A 13,138-nucleotide genomic window follows, 5' to 3' on the forward strand; every position below is an offset into this window, starting at 1 on the left:
AAAAAGTAATTTAAAAGAATATTAACAATTTTGTGATGGCAGCATAGCAGTTACTTGGTAAACATTTTAACAGGTGAATAATTTGAAAATTGTTCCTATAGTGTGTGCATCTGCACAACCAGCAGGCAAGGGTCCCAATTGTAAAACTGCATTCATAAATTGTCTCCACTCTTTCTGCTATGACATCCAAAACTGTTGTCATAGAAATCACAAGACTAAAATCAGAGCATCAACAATAAAATTAATGTACTTTGTACATTCACACAGATTTTGGGAACAAAATTAACAAAATGTAACTGCTCAATTTTGAACAGAGCTCATGTATAACACAACTTAGTAACATAACATTTTGCTCAATGCTTTGTATTGATCAAAATACAACTTGTTTCTCTTACCATCTTCTGGTGGATGCATATATGTTTTGTCTTTTAGTACTTCATAGTCAAATGTGAGGAGGTCAATGGGAATGGTATATTTTCTGGCATAGTTCTGCTGTCCGCCTGTCAAAAAGGCTTGAGTGAAGAAAAAACCTGACAACCAGAAGACAGGAGGAGGTCCAACTTCAAACCAGTCCTGGTATACAGAGCACAAAAGGCAAAATAATCAAAAGGAGAACTTACATTTCAACCATTTCAATAATGTAGTAATTGAATTTGTGCTTTCACTCAAGTGCATCCAATATAGTTGTTATTTTTAATCCACCAATGAGACATAGATCTACAATCATGCACTGTTTAGCTGCCTACAGCAATTGGGCTCTGTCATTAAAGTGATTCCTTGCCCCCAGGAAGTAAGTCCACACCTTGTGTTTGGAAAATGTGTGAACAGCAATCAGGAAACCAATAAACAAATGGAAGGGTTTTAAAACAAAAGGAGCCAAAAGAATCGACAGTCTTGCTTCTTGGCTCTGACACCTTTCTGGAACAGAGGGCTCCAAATAAACAGCCTCCTATTTAGAATTAGAATCAGATTCAATATCACTGATTTAAATGGCATTAAATTTGTTATTTTGCAATAGCAGTACAATGAAAAGACATCAAATTACTATAAATGACATAAACAGCACAAAAAACAAATTGATGGAAATCAGGTTTATGGGTTTGGTAAGCGAGGACAGAAGAGATACTCAAAAACATCCTCTTGCAGGACGTGGAAAAGCAGGGAGATCTCCAGTGTCCTGAGGACTACACCTATGAGAAGCACATCCAGTTGCAGCTTCTAACCCTCCACATTATGGAGCTGAAACTAGAACCAGATGAAATCTGGATCATTCAGGAGGCCAAGAGGGTGATAGCTAGGACGCATACAGAGGTAGTTACACCCAAGGTGTAGGACATGGGAGACTGGATGACAATCAGGAAGGGGAAAGGGCAATGCAGAGTAACCCTGTGGGCATCTCCCTCAACTACAGGTATACTACTTTGGATTCTGTTAGAGGAAGGGATGACCAGGCAGAGGAAAGTCACAGCAGCCAGATCTCTGGCTCTCTGACTCAGAAGGGAAGGGGGAGAGGAGGTGAGCCATGCTGATAGGGGAATTGTTAGTTAGGGTAACAGAAAGAGGATGAGAACGAGATTGGATTCTTTGGATGAGAACGAGATTGTCGGATGGAATGCCTCCCGGGTACCAGGGTCCAGGATATCCCAGATCGAGCCCTCAGCATTCTTAAGTGGGAGCATGAGCAGCCAGAGGTCGTGGCCATGTATCAATGTATCAATTACATAGGAAAGAAGAATGATGAGTTTCTGCAAAGTGAGTTCAGGGAGCTAGGCAGGATCTTCAAGGTTCTGATCTCAGGATTGCTACCTGTGCAGTGCTTCCAATACAGATAGAGGAAAGGTTGTGGAGTCAGATGTTGTTAAGACAGTTGTTGTCAGGAATCAAAAGTTTGAGCATGGTGCTTCTGAGCTGTGTGTATTTCAATGCAAGAAGTATCGTAGGAAATGCAAATGAGGTCGGCATGGATTAACGCATGGAATTATGATATTATAGCCATTCATGAGACTTGGTTACAGGAGGACTTGCTGCTCAATATTCCAGGGTTCCATTTTTTTAAGAAGCGACACAGCAGGAGAGATTAGAAGGAGGGGGTGGCGTTACTAGTCAGAGAAAATGTCACAACAGTGCTCAGTGAGGACAGACTGGAGAACTCGTCTAGTGAAGTGTTGTGGGTGGAACTGAGGAATAAAAAAGGTATGACCATGGTAATGGGGCCATCCAATAGTCTGCGGGATTTAGAGGAACAAAGTTGTAGAGAGATTGCAGACTGTTGCAAGAAACACAAGGTTATTATAGCAGTTGATTTCAACTTTCCACATAATAACTGGGATTCCCATACTGATAGAGTTTGTCAAATGTATTTAGAAATGTTTCCTTAATCAGTACAGTTGAAGCCCCAGACAGTGTGTGAAACTTGATCTCCTATTACAGAATGAGACAGGGAAGGTGACAGAAGTTTGTGTAGGGGAACACTTTGCCTCTAGTGATCATAATGCCTTTAGTTTCAAAGTAAATATGGAAAAAATAGATCTGGTCCATGGGTTGAAATTCTAAATTGGAAAAAGGACAGATTGGATGTTATCAAAAAGGAACTGGCAAGTATGGTTTAGAACAGGTGGTTTTCTGGCAAAGGTGTACTTGTTAAGAGTATAAAGCTTGAAAGTGCCTATAACAGGTTTGAGATTTTGAGGCCCTGGTTAAGAAATAAAAAGGAAATGCCTAGCAGATATAGACAGGTAGGAACAAATGAAGTTCTTAGGGATGCAAAAGAAATGCAAAAAGAATGCAAAAGAATGCATAAGAAATGCAAAAGACACTTGAGGGAGAAATCAGGGGGCTAAAAGAAGGCATAAGGTTGCCTTAGCAGACAAGATGAAAGAGAATCTTAAGGGATTTGACAGATGTTAAGAGCTAAAGGATTCCAAGGGACAATATTGTTCCTTTGGAAGATCATTATGGTAATAATTGTATGGAACCAAAAGAAATGGATGAGATATTAATGGATATTTTTCATCTGTATATACTCAGGAGGTGAACACAGAGTCTACAGAAGTGAGGCAAAGCAGCATCGAGGTCATGGACCCTATACAGATTTTAGAGGAGAAGGTGTTTGCCGTCTTGAGGCAAATTAGGGTGGATAAATCCGCAGGGTCTACAAGGTGTTCCCTTAGACCCTGAGGGGGTAAGTACAGAAATTGCAGGGGCCCCTAACAGAGAAATTTAATTCATCCTTAGCAAAAGGGGATGTACCAGAGGATTGGAAGACAGCCAATATTGTTCCACAATGTAAGAAAGTCTCTAAATATAAGCCAGGAAGTTATATGCCAGTGAGTCTGACATCAGTAGAGGAAAAATTATTGGGAAGTATTCTTTGGGACCATATTTATGAGTATTTGGATAGATTTGGACTGATTAGGGATAGTCAGCATGACTTTGTGTGAGGTAGGTCGTGTCTAATAGTAAGTGGCTTTCAAGGAAGTTACTAAGAAAATTGATGAAGGCAAGGCACTGTCTGTTGTCTACGGGGACTTTGACAAGCTTCCACACAGGATGTTAGTCAAGAAGGTTCACTTGCTCGGCGTTCAAGATGAGGTAGTAAACTGAATTAGACATGGACTTTCTGGGAGCAGACAGAGAATGATAGTAGATGGTTGCCTCTCTGACTGGAGGCCTGTGACTAGTGGTATGCTGCAGAGATCGGTGCTGAGAGTGTTGTTGTTTGTCATCTATATCAATGATCTGGATGATAATGTGGTTAACTAAATCAGCAAGTTTGTGGATGACACCAAGATTGGGGGTGTAGTGACAGCAAGGGAGACTATTAAAGCTTGCAGCAAGATCTGGACCAACTGGGAAAATGGGCTGAAAAATTGAAGATGGAATTTAATGCAGACAAGTGTGTAGTGTTGCCCCAACTAGGCTAGGCACTGAGGAGTGCAGTAGAACAAAGGGATCTAAGAATACAGGTCAATCATGTATTGCAAGTAGCGGCACAGGTAGATAGGGATGTAAAGAAAACTTTTGGTACATTGGCCTTCCTAAATCAAAGTATTGAGTACAGGAGATGGGATGGTACATTGAAGTTGTATAAGATAGTATCGTGTGCAGTTTTGGTCACCTTTCTACAAGAAAGATGTAAATAAGGCTGAAAGAGTACAGAGAAAGTTTACAAGGATGTTGCCTGGTTTGGAGGACCTAAGTTATAAGGAAAGATTGAATAGTTTAGGATTTTATTCCTTGAAATATAGAAGATTGAGGGGAGATTTTACAGGGGTATACAAAATTATGAGGGGTATAGACAGGATAAATTCAAGCAGGCTTTTTCCACTGAAGCTGGGGCCCATCAGCGGCATCAACAAAGCTCTATGAACTAAATAAAAGTACAGAGGGGATAAGCGGAGCGGCCAGTGGTGAGAATAGAAGCAACAGGCTTCAGCTCAAAGGAGATTCAGCTTGGAAAAGGCATTGGCTCTGTGTAAAGCGTCTGTTTAAGTTTCCTTTTTATCTTTTTTCCCTTTCTTACTGTGTGATGCACCATCAATAACTCACACTGAGACGTAAGGCGAGATATCGGCTTTTATTGACTGGAAGAAGGAACCAGGAGTGAGTGTCTATCATACAATGTCCTGGAGACTGAGGCCGAGCGTCAGGCCTCAGATCTCCTTTATACAGGGGCCTGTGCGAGGAGCCACAGGAGCAGTCAGCAGGGGGCGTGTCCAGACAGGCACATAGTTCACCACACTGTGCCATCGCAGTGGTATGTTCTTCGTGCCGGATGTTGGAGAACTGGGAGACCCAGAGTCTCCCAGGGAAGAACATCTGCATGAAATGCATCCGCTGCAGCTCCTTGAAGACCACGTTAGGGATCTGGAGCAGCAACTGGATGAGCTTCGGATTGTACAGGAAAGTGAGGAGATATTTGATCAAAGTTACAGGGAAGTAGTCACCCTGAAGTTGCAGGAGGTGAATAGCTGGGTGACCATCAGGAGAGATGGAAATAGGTAGTTAGGGCAAAGCACCCCTGTGGCCATTCCCCTTAAAAACCTGTATACTGCTTTGGATAGTTTTGTGAGGGATGACCTCTCGGGAGAACGCCATGGCAACCGAGTTACAGGCACTGAGCATGGGTCCATAGTGCAGAAGGGAAAGAGAGAGAAGAGGGGAGCGTTGGTAATAGCAGACTTGATGGTGAGTGGAACAGACTGGAAATTCTGTGGACGTGAACGGACACCCGGATGGTATGTTGCCTCCCAAGTGCCAGGGTCAGGGATGTCTCGGATCACGTCCACAACATTTTGGAGAGGGAGGGGGAGCAGCCAGATGTCTTGATAGATATTAGTACCAATGACGTAGGAAGGAAAAGCAATGAGGTCCTGAAAAGAGAATTTGGAGAGCTCGGTAGAGAGTTGAGAAGCAGGACCTCTGGGATAGTAATTCCTGGATTGCTGCCTGCACTATGTGCCAGTGAGGGTAGAAACAGGATGACTTAGCAGACAAACAGGTGGCTGAGAAGCTGGTCTGGGGGCAGGGCTTCAAGTTCTTGGGTCATTGGGATCCCTTCTGGGGGAGGTATGAACTGTTCAAAAGTGACAGGTTGCACCTGAACCTGAGAGGGGGCCAATATTCTTGCGGGCAGTTTTGTTAGAGCTGTTGGGGAGGGTTTAAACTAATTTGGCAGGGGGGTGGGAACCGGAGTGAAGGGACTCAGGATAGGATGAATGGTAAAAAAGTAAAGATAGCGTGCAGTCAGACTGTCAGAAAGGGCAGACAGGTAATGGGACTTAGTTGTAGCCAACAAGCTGAATACATTAAAACATTAGGGATGCATAATCAGGAAGGACAGCAAATACGGTACTCAAGGTATTGTATCTAAATGCATGTAGTATGAGAAATAAGGTGGATGATCTTGTTGCAGTATTACAGATTGCCAGGTATGATGTTGTGGCCATCAGTGAATCGTGGCTGAAGGATGGTCTTAGTTGGGAGATGAGCATCCAAGGTTACATGTCATATCGGAGGGATAGAAAGGTAGGAAGAAGGGGTGGTGTGGCTCTACTGGTAAAGAATGGCATCAAATCAGTAGAAAGATGGGACAAAGGATCAGAAGATATTGAATCCTTGTTAAGAAAACAATTAAGAAACTGCAAGGGTAAAAGGACATTAATGGCAGTTATATACAGGCCTACCGACAGTGAGTGGGAGGTAGACCACAGGTTACAACAAGAAATAGAAAAGGTGAGTCAAAAGGGCAACGTTATTGTAGTCATGGTAGATTTAACATGCAGGTCTATAGGTAATGGATCTCAAGAGAGTGAGTTTGTTAAATGCCTAAGAGATGGCTTTTTAGAGCAGATTGTTGTTGAGCCTACTAGAGGGTCAGCTATACTGGATTGGGTGTTATGTAATGAACCAGAGGCAATTGGGGAGCTTAAGGTAAAAGAAATCTTAGGAACCAGTATGATTGATTTCAACTTGAAATTTGATAGGAGAAAGTAAGGTCTGATGTGGAGTAAGGGAAATTACAGTGGTATGAGAGAGGAGTTGGCCAAAGTAAATTGGAAGGAGCTGCTGGCAGGGATGTCAGCAGAGCAGCAATGGCGTACGTTTCTGGGAAAAATGAGGAAGGTGCAGAGTAGGTGTATTCCAAAAATGAAGAAATACTCAAATGCTAAAATAGTACAACCTTGGCTGACAAGGGAAGTCAAAGCTACTGTAAATGCAAAAGAAAGGGCATACAACAAAGCAAAAATTAGTGGGAAGACAGAGGATTGGGAAGTTTTTAAAAACCTACAGAGAGCAAATTAAAAAAATCATTAAAAGGGAAAAGATGAAATATGAAAGCAAGCTAACAAATAATATCAAAGCGGATAGTAAAAGTTTTTATAAGTATGTTAAAAATAAAAGAGAAATGAGAGAGGATATAGGACCATTAGAAAATGAGGCAGAAGAAATATTAATGGGGGATGAGAAGTTGGCTGATGAACTAAATGAGTATTTTGCATTCACAGTGGAAGACACTAGCAGTATGCCTGATGTTGTAGTGTGTGAAGGAAGAGAAGTGGGTGCAGTTACTATTACAAGAGAGATGGTGCTCAAAAAGCTGAAAGACCTAAAGGTACATAAGTCATCCAAGACCAGATGAACTGCACCCTAGAGTTCTGAAAGAGGTAGCATTAGAGATTATGGTGGCATTAGAAATGATCTTTCAAAAATCAATGGACTTTGGCATGGTGCCAGAGGACTGGAAAATTGCAAATGTCACTCCACTCTTTAAGAAAGGAGGAAGGCAGCAGAAAGGAAATTATAGACCAGTCAGCCTGACCTCAGTGGTTGGAAAGATGTTAGAGTCAATTGTTAAGGATGAGGTGATGGAGTACCTGGTGGCACAGGACAAGATAGTACAAAGTCAGCATGGTTTCCCTCAGGGAAAATCCTGCCTGACAAACCTGTTGGAATTCTTTGAGATTACAAGTAGGATCAATAAAGGGGATGCAGTGGATGTAGTATATTTGGATTTTCAGAAGGCCTTTGACAAGGTGCCACACATGAGGCTGCTTACCAAGTTAAGAGCCCATGGTATTACAGGAAAGTTACTAATGTGGTTAGAGCATTGGCTGGAGGCAATGAGTGGGAATAAAAGGATCCTGTTCAGGTTGGCTGCCAGTGACTAGTGGTATTCTACAGGGGTCGGTGCTGGGACCGATTCTTTTTATGCTGTATATAAATGATTTAGATGATGGAATAGATGGCTTTGTTGCCAAGTTTGCATACGATACGAAGATTGGTGGAGGGGCAGATAGTGTTGAGGAAAGAGGTAGGATGTAGAAGGACTTAAGACAGATTAGGAGAATGAGCAAGAAAGTGGCAAATGAAATACAATGTTGGAAAATGCATGGTCATGCTCTTCGGTAGTAGAAATAAATGTGCGGACTATTTTCTGAACAGGGAGAAAATCCGAAAATCTGGGATGGAAGGGGACTTGGGAGCCTAGTACAGAACACCCTAAAGGTTAACTTGTAGGTTGAGTCGGTGGTGAGGAAGGCAAATGCCATGTTAGCATTCAAGAGTTCTAGAATACAAGAGCAGGGATGTGATGCTGAGGCTTTATAAGGCACTGGTGAGGCCGCACCTTGAGTATTGTGAATAGTTTTAGGCTCCTCATCTTAGAAAAGATGTGCCAGCATTGGAGAGGGTCCAGAGGAGGTTCACAAGGAGAATTCCAGGAATGGAAGGGTTATCATACGAGGAGTCTGTACTCACCGGAATTCAGAAGGATGAGGGGGATCTCATTGAGACCTTTCGAACGTTGAAAGGCTTAGACAGAGTGGATATGGAAAGGATGTTTCCCATGGTGGGAGAGTCTAGGACAAGAGGGCACAGCCTCAGGATAGAGTGGTGCCCTTTCAAAACAGAGACATGGAGAAATCTCCTTAGCCAAAGGGTGGTGAATTTATGGAATTTGTTGTCATATGCAGCTGTGGAGCCCAGGTTGTTGGGTGTACTTAAGGCAGCGATTGATAAGTTCTTGATAGAACATGGCATCAAAGGTTATGGGGAGAAGACCAAGAACTGGGATTGAGGAGGAGAGAAAATAAAAGGATCAGCAATAATTGAATGACGAAGCAGACTCGATGGGCCAGGTGGCCTAATTCTGCTCCTATGGACTACAGCTACAGATCATGTGTTAAGGGTGAAAGATGAAAGTTTTAAGGGAACATGAGGAGAAACTTCTTGACTCAGAGAGTCATGAGAGTGTGGAACAAGCTGCCAGCATTAAGTGGTGCATGTAAGCTTGATTTCAATGTTTAAGAGAAGTTTGATAGGCACATGGATGGTAGGGGAATGGAGGGGATAGTCTGGGTGCAGATCAATGGGAGTAGACAGTTTAAATAGTTCAAGGTGGACTATATGGGCCAAAGAGCCTATTTCTGTGAGGTTCTTTTCTATGACTCAATAAACTAAGTCAACTCAAGACAGACATTAAACTTTTATTTTATTTTATCAGTAAACTCTTATTTTACAGATACTTATCTAAACTGACCATCTGAAGTAGCAGGACAAAACAGACAATTGAAATCCCTTTTACTGGTCATCTCTGGAAATACAGCTCGTTAGCCCCTCACTAACAGCCACTGGACTCCACACCGAGAAACCCACCTTCTTCAGACTTCGAACGACTAGAGCGCCAAACCCGTGAGGTTAGGATGTCTCATCCACCCAAACCCTGGTTTGTGCAAATGCCGTGTGATTTACTGCCCTCCCTGCAATCGTCCGTTGGCAAGAAAAAACAGATCGTACACTGCATACAATTATAAAGGAAGTATATTTATGAACGTTAACTTAACCAAAGAATTATTAAAGAAAAGTAAGAAAAATACAAAAAAGGCTCATTATAATTAAACAGTCAAACGTGCAAGAAGTTGGAGCTCATTTTGAAATTGTCTGTAAATCATGCACTGGACCCTCCGCCTGCATGAAAGCACACACCACCTTCTGAATGTTGCTCGAAATCTATCTCAAACAAACAGGCTCTCCCACACGAGTATTGGTCCTTCCTCCTTCAAGCCAAATATCTGCACAAAGCACCTTGTACAACAAGGACAACATCCTCAGCCATCTTCCCTCATCTTCTCCCAGCTCCCGCCAAGAAAGACCCCAAACCACACCAGTGTCCCTCACAAGACTTCTCCACCCAGCGTTCTCCAGAACCTACTCCCAATTCCACCATCCTGATTGGCTGACTCCACATTCCGAAGTTGAACAATAAAGCCCTTTATCTCAGCTCAAACCCAAACAGGCTGAAAGCAAAAAAGACTGCGCTTACAGAATTGCTAAAATGAAATACCCACAGCATAGCAGTAAACATCTTAACCTGGGCATTACACAATAAGCATACATAATGTCACAAATACTTACCGGTATTTAAAGTGTGTGCTTGGGCTTTCTGCACTGCAGCATACACTCCTAATGTCTACCATATCCATGGCACCCTCATTTAACTGGTCCACAGCAAACCAAGAGGAAAAGAGAGACTGCATGGTTACCACATGCCCCCCCCCCACTAGTTTCTATTCAGCTGTTGACATCACACCCCACCAGCACTGTGATGCCATCAACTAAACAGAAGCTAGTAAGAGGTACTGCAATGCTCTTTACATAGACCAGTCCACTCCTCCAACAGGGGAGTGGCTTTCGATGAGCAGTTAAGACACTTACTACAACAAGAATATTGAGGAGGTGTTCATGAATTCTGGGACCATTCAGAAATCTGATGGTGGGGGGGATGAAGCTCTTTCTGAATCACTGAGGGTGAGTCACTAGGCTTCTGTACTTCCTCTCCTTCTGTTAGTAATGAGGAGAGGGAATATGCTGGATACTGAGTGTGATGGATTGCACTTTCTTGAAGCATCACCTCTAATAAGTCCTCAAAGTTGGGGAGGGTTGTGCCGTTGAGGGAAGTAACCAGTGAATAACATTCTGAAGCCCCTTGCGATTCTGTGCATGGAGCTTCTATAACGATGCTGTGATGCAACCAGTCAGAATTTTACAAGTGTCTTTGGTGGCATACCAATCTTTTCGAAACCTTAACAAAATCGAGCCACTGAAGTGCCTTCCTTGTGACTGCATCATTATGTTCAGCCTAGAATAATTCCTCCGGGAGGCTGACACCCAGAAACTTGAAGATGCTCATCCTTTTCACAGCTGAACCGTCAATGAGGACTGGTATGTATTATCCTGATTTCCCATTCCTGAAGTCTGCAATCAGTTCCCTGCTCTTGCTGACGTCAAGTGCAAGGCTGTTGCTGCGATACCACCCAAACTGCCAATCTCACTCCTGTACACTGTCTTGTTGCTATTTGAGAATCCAGCAACAACAGTGGTGTCATTAGCAGGTTCTTAGGTGATGCTTGAGCTGTGCTTTGACACCAGAAGCACCAGTGCTTCTTCATATGTTACTCCATTATAATAGAGCATATTCAGTTTGTGCAGATGATAAATCTTAAATTCAAGTGACAACGCAAATGATTTAAGTTTCTCTTTGGCACCTATGCAGAAGACCTGGGTTTTGAATTTGACACCTACTCAATGTCTGTTGTAATTAACAGATGAGCAATCCAGAGCTGGTAGCTTTCTGTTGGTGTCCCAATTTAAAATATGCCCAGCATATTTGATGTAAATTGCCCAGCACTCCATCCTGAGGAATTGCCATGTAAACGACACATACCAGATACATCAAGGTCAATCTCTGACCAGTACACTCTGTATGAGAAAGAACCTTAAATCACCCTATTACTGGGAGAAACAGTAATACATTATTTACGAGTTCAGATGCAGTGCCTGGAAAGAGATGATTAAGGGTGCCAAAGTGATGCACATGCCAAGAATAACTAAATTAAATATAAGCAAACAAGATAACAATCAAACCTGCAGTTCTTTAGTGTTTCTGCTAACTAGATTTCACAACAGCTCAAAACTGAAAAGCACTCACACAGAAGAAACACCATCACTGTATTCTGCTACTTGAAAAGTATCCACCAAAAGACGTTTATTTGGGAGGAAGTGATAATCAGTGGAGGTTTACTGAGATGGCAGTAAGAATAGACAATGTATATATGTTGATATTAGGTAATATTTAGGAGATTTTGCAAAACAATGGCTCATTGGACCAATTTAATTCCTGCTTGATAAGGAAACACATGCCATCAGCATAGAGGAAGGTCAGAGATATCGCTCTGTTCAATCCAGAGAATAATTTTTCATTACCAGAGATCTACAGACTGCTCTTACTCCTTGTCATCATGTCCTGCAACAAGCTTCACCCTTCAAATAATTCCACTCCCAGGGAGGCCAACTATTAATCTCACACAGCACATAAAAAAGTGATAGCCTTTAGAAGTTGCTCGCTGGTGCAGATGCCACCAAATGATCTGCTGTAAGAGACGTCATACACAATGCTGCCCCCCCCCCCCCCCCCGTACACAAGCTGTAAAGTTTAACCGATGCATTACATATTATAATAGGCCACAGCCAGGCTATTCATAGTCTCTTAGAGAACAGAGAGTTCTACGAAACAGGAGCATAGATAGCCCTCCCAAAATGACAGTTTGTCAGAAGGCATGGAAATTGCTGCAATTGTGGTCAATATTTAAACAAACAGTTGGCCACTCCCTGTTTCCCCTTAGCTGAAAAGCTCTCCAACAGAGCACAACATAAATTCTGAGGGCATCAAGATGATCTTGGAGAGATCACTGTGTGAAATGGTAAGTTCCTGTCTAAATGTAGACCTTGAAAAATCCAAATATTTGTCCTCTTATCTGAGAAACAGGGCCAACAAATGACATACAAAAGTCATTTGGGTATGCCAGAGGCTTGAATGACAAAAGAAAACAGTCAGGATCTGTTAAAAAAAGAACTTAAAAAAGTAAAATTATTATTCTTTTTAAAAGCTAAAAGGTGCAAGCACTTTTAAGTGCATTGAAAATAATTAAGAACTCCTGAAGTAATTTAGTTGAATCAAATTTTAAAGCTCTACTTAACTTTGTCTATTCAGCCAATCTCTCATATTCATTTTAATGATTTTTCTGCACTTAGCTAAGCAGATGGATGTCCCAGTCAGAAATGGGAATATGGTCCTTTGCTAGTAAACACAAAGGCATAGTGCATCTGTTCAGTGGCTGGCGCTGTGACTAAGCTGAAAACTGCACCACAAACTGCAACTGAGAACAGCTCAGTTGTGGATTTATCTGCTAGCAGATCCAGGAAGGTCTCCTACCTTGCCTGACACAAATCTAAATAACACTTGCAGAGTATGCAAGCCATACTAGCTCCCCGCCTTACATACCACTTGCATAGTACTGTATCCCATAATGTCAGATGATTGGAGGCAATGATCAAGATTCAGACATGCATTATTTATTTGAAGCACATCAACCAGTACACCATCAGCTCTTGCTGAGAAACTACTCTTTGTCTTCTACATTACTGGAATTAGTTAAGATGGCATCTTACAAAAAGAATGCGATGAGGTAGGAGAAAAGGTTATAAAACAGAGCAAATAGGGAATTACTCCAAGTATCTGACCAAAATTATAAATGGCAAACTAAATATTCTGAACAGCCCAAGAAGGATTCTGAAAAGG

At 42.1% G+C, this 13,138-nt stretch overlaps 1 protein-coding gene across 1 annotated transcript in view; it reads right to left on the reverse strand.

The window, feature by feature from the left end:
• Positions 1 to 13,138, reverse strand: part of dnah7 (dynein, axonemal, heavy chain 7) — a 269,206-nt gene that overhangs the window by 18,779 nt on the left and 237,289 nt on the right. Inside the window, exon 62 of the mRNA XM_059966905.1 lies at positions 396 to 573. Coding sequence (XP_059822888.1) covers positions 396 to 573 — 178 coding nt within the window. The remainder of the gene's footprint in view (positions 1 to 395; positions 574 to 13,138) is intronic.

This window comes from Hypanus sabinus, chromosome 4 (genome assembly GCF_030144855.1).
Source record: "Hypanus sabinus isolate sHypSab1 chromosome 4, sHypSab1.hap1, whole genome shotgun sequence".
Classification (NCBI taxonomy): Eukaryota; Metazoa; Chordata; class Chondrichthyes; order Myliobatiformes; family Dasyatidae; genus Hypanus; species Hypanus sabinus.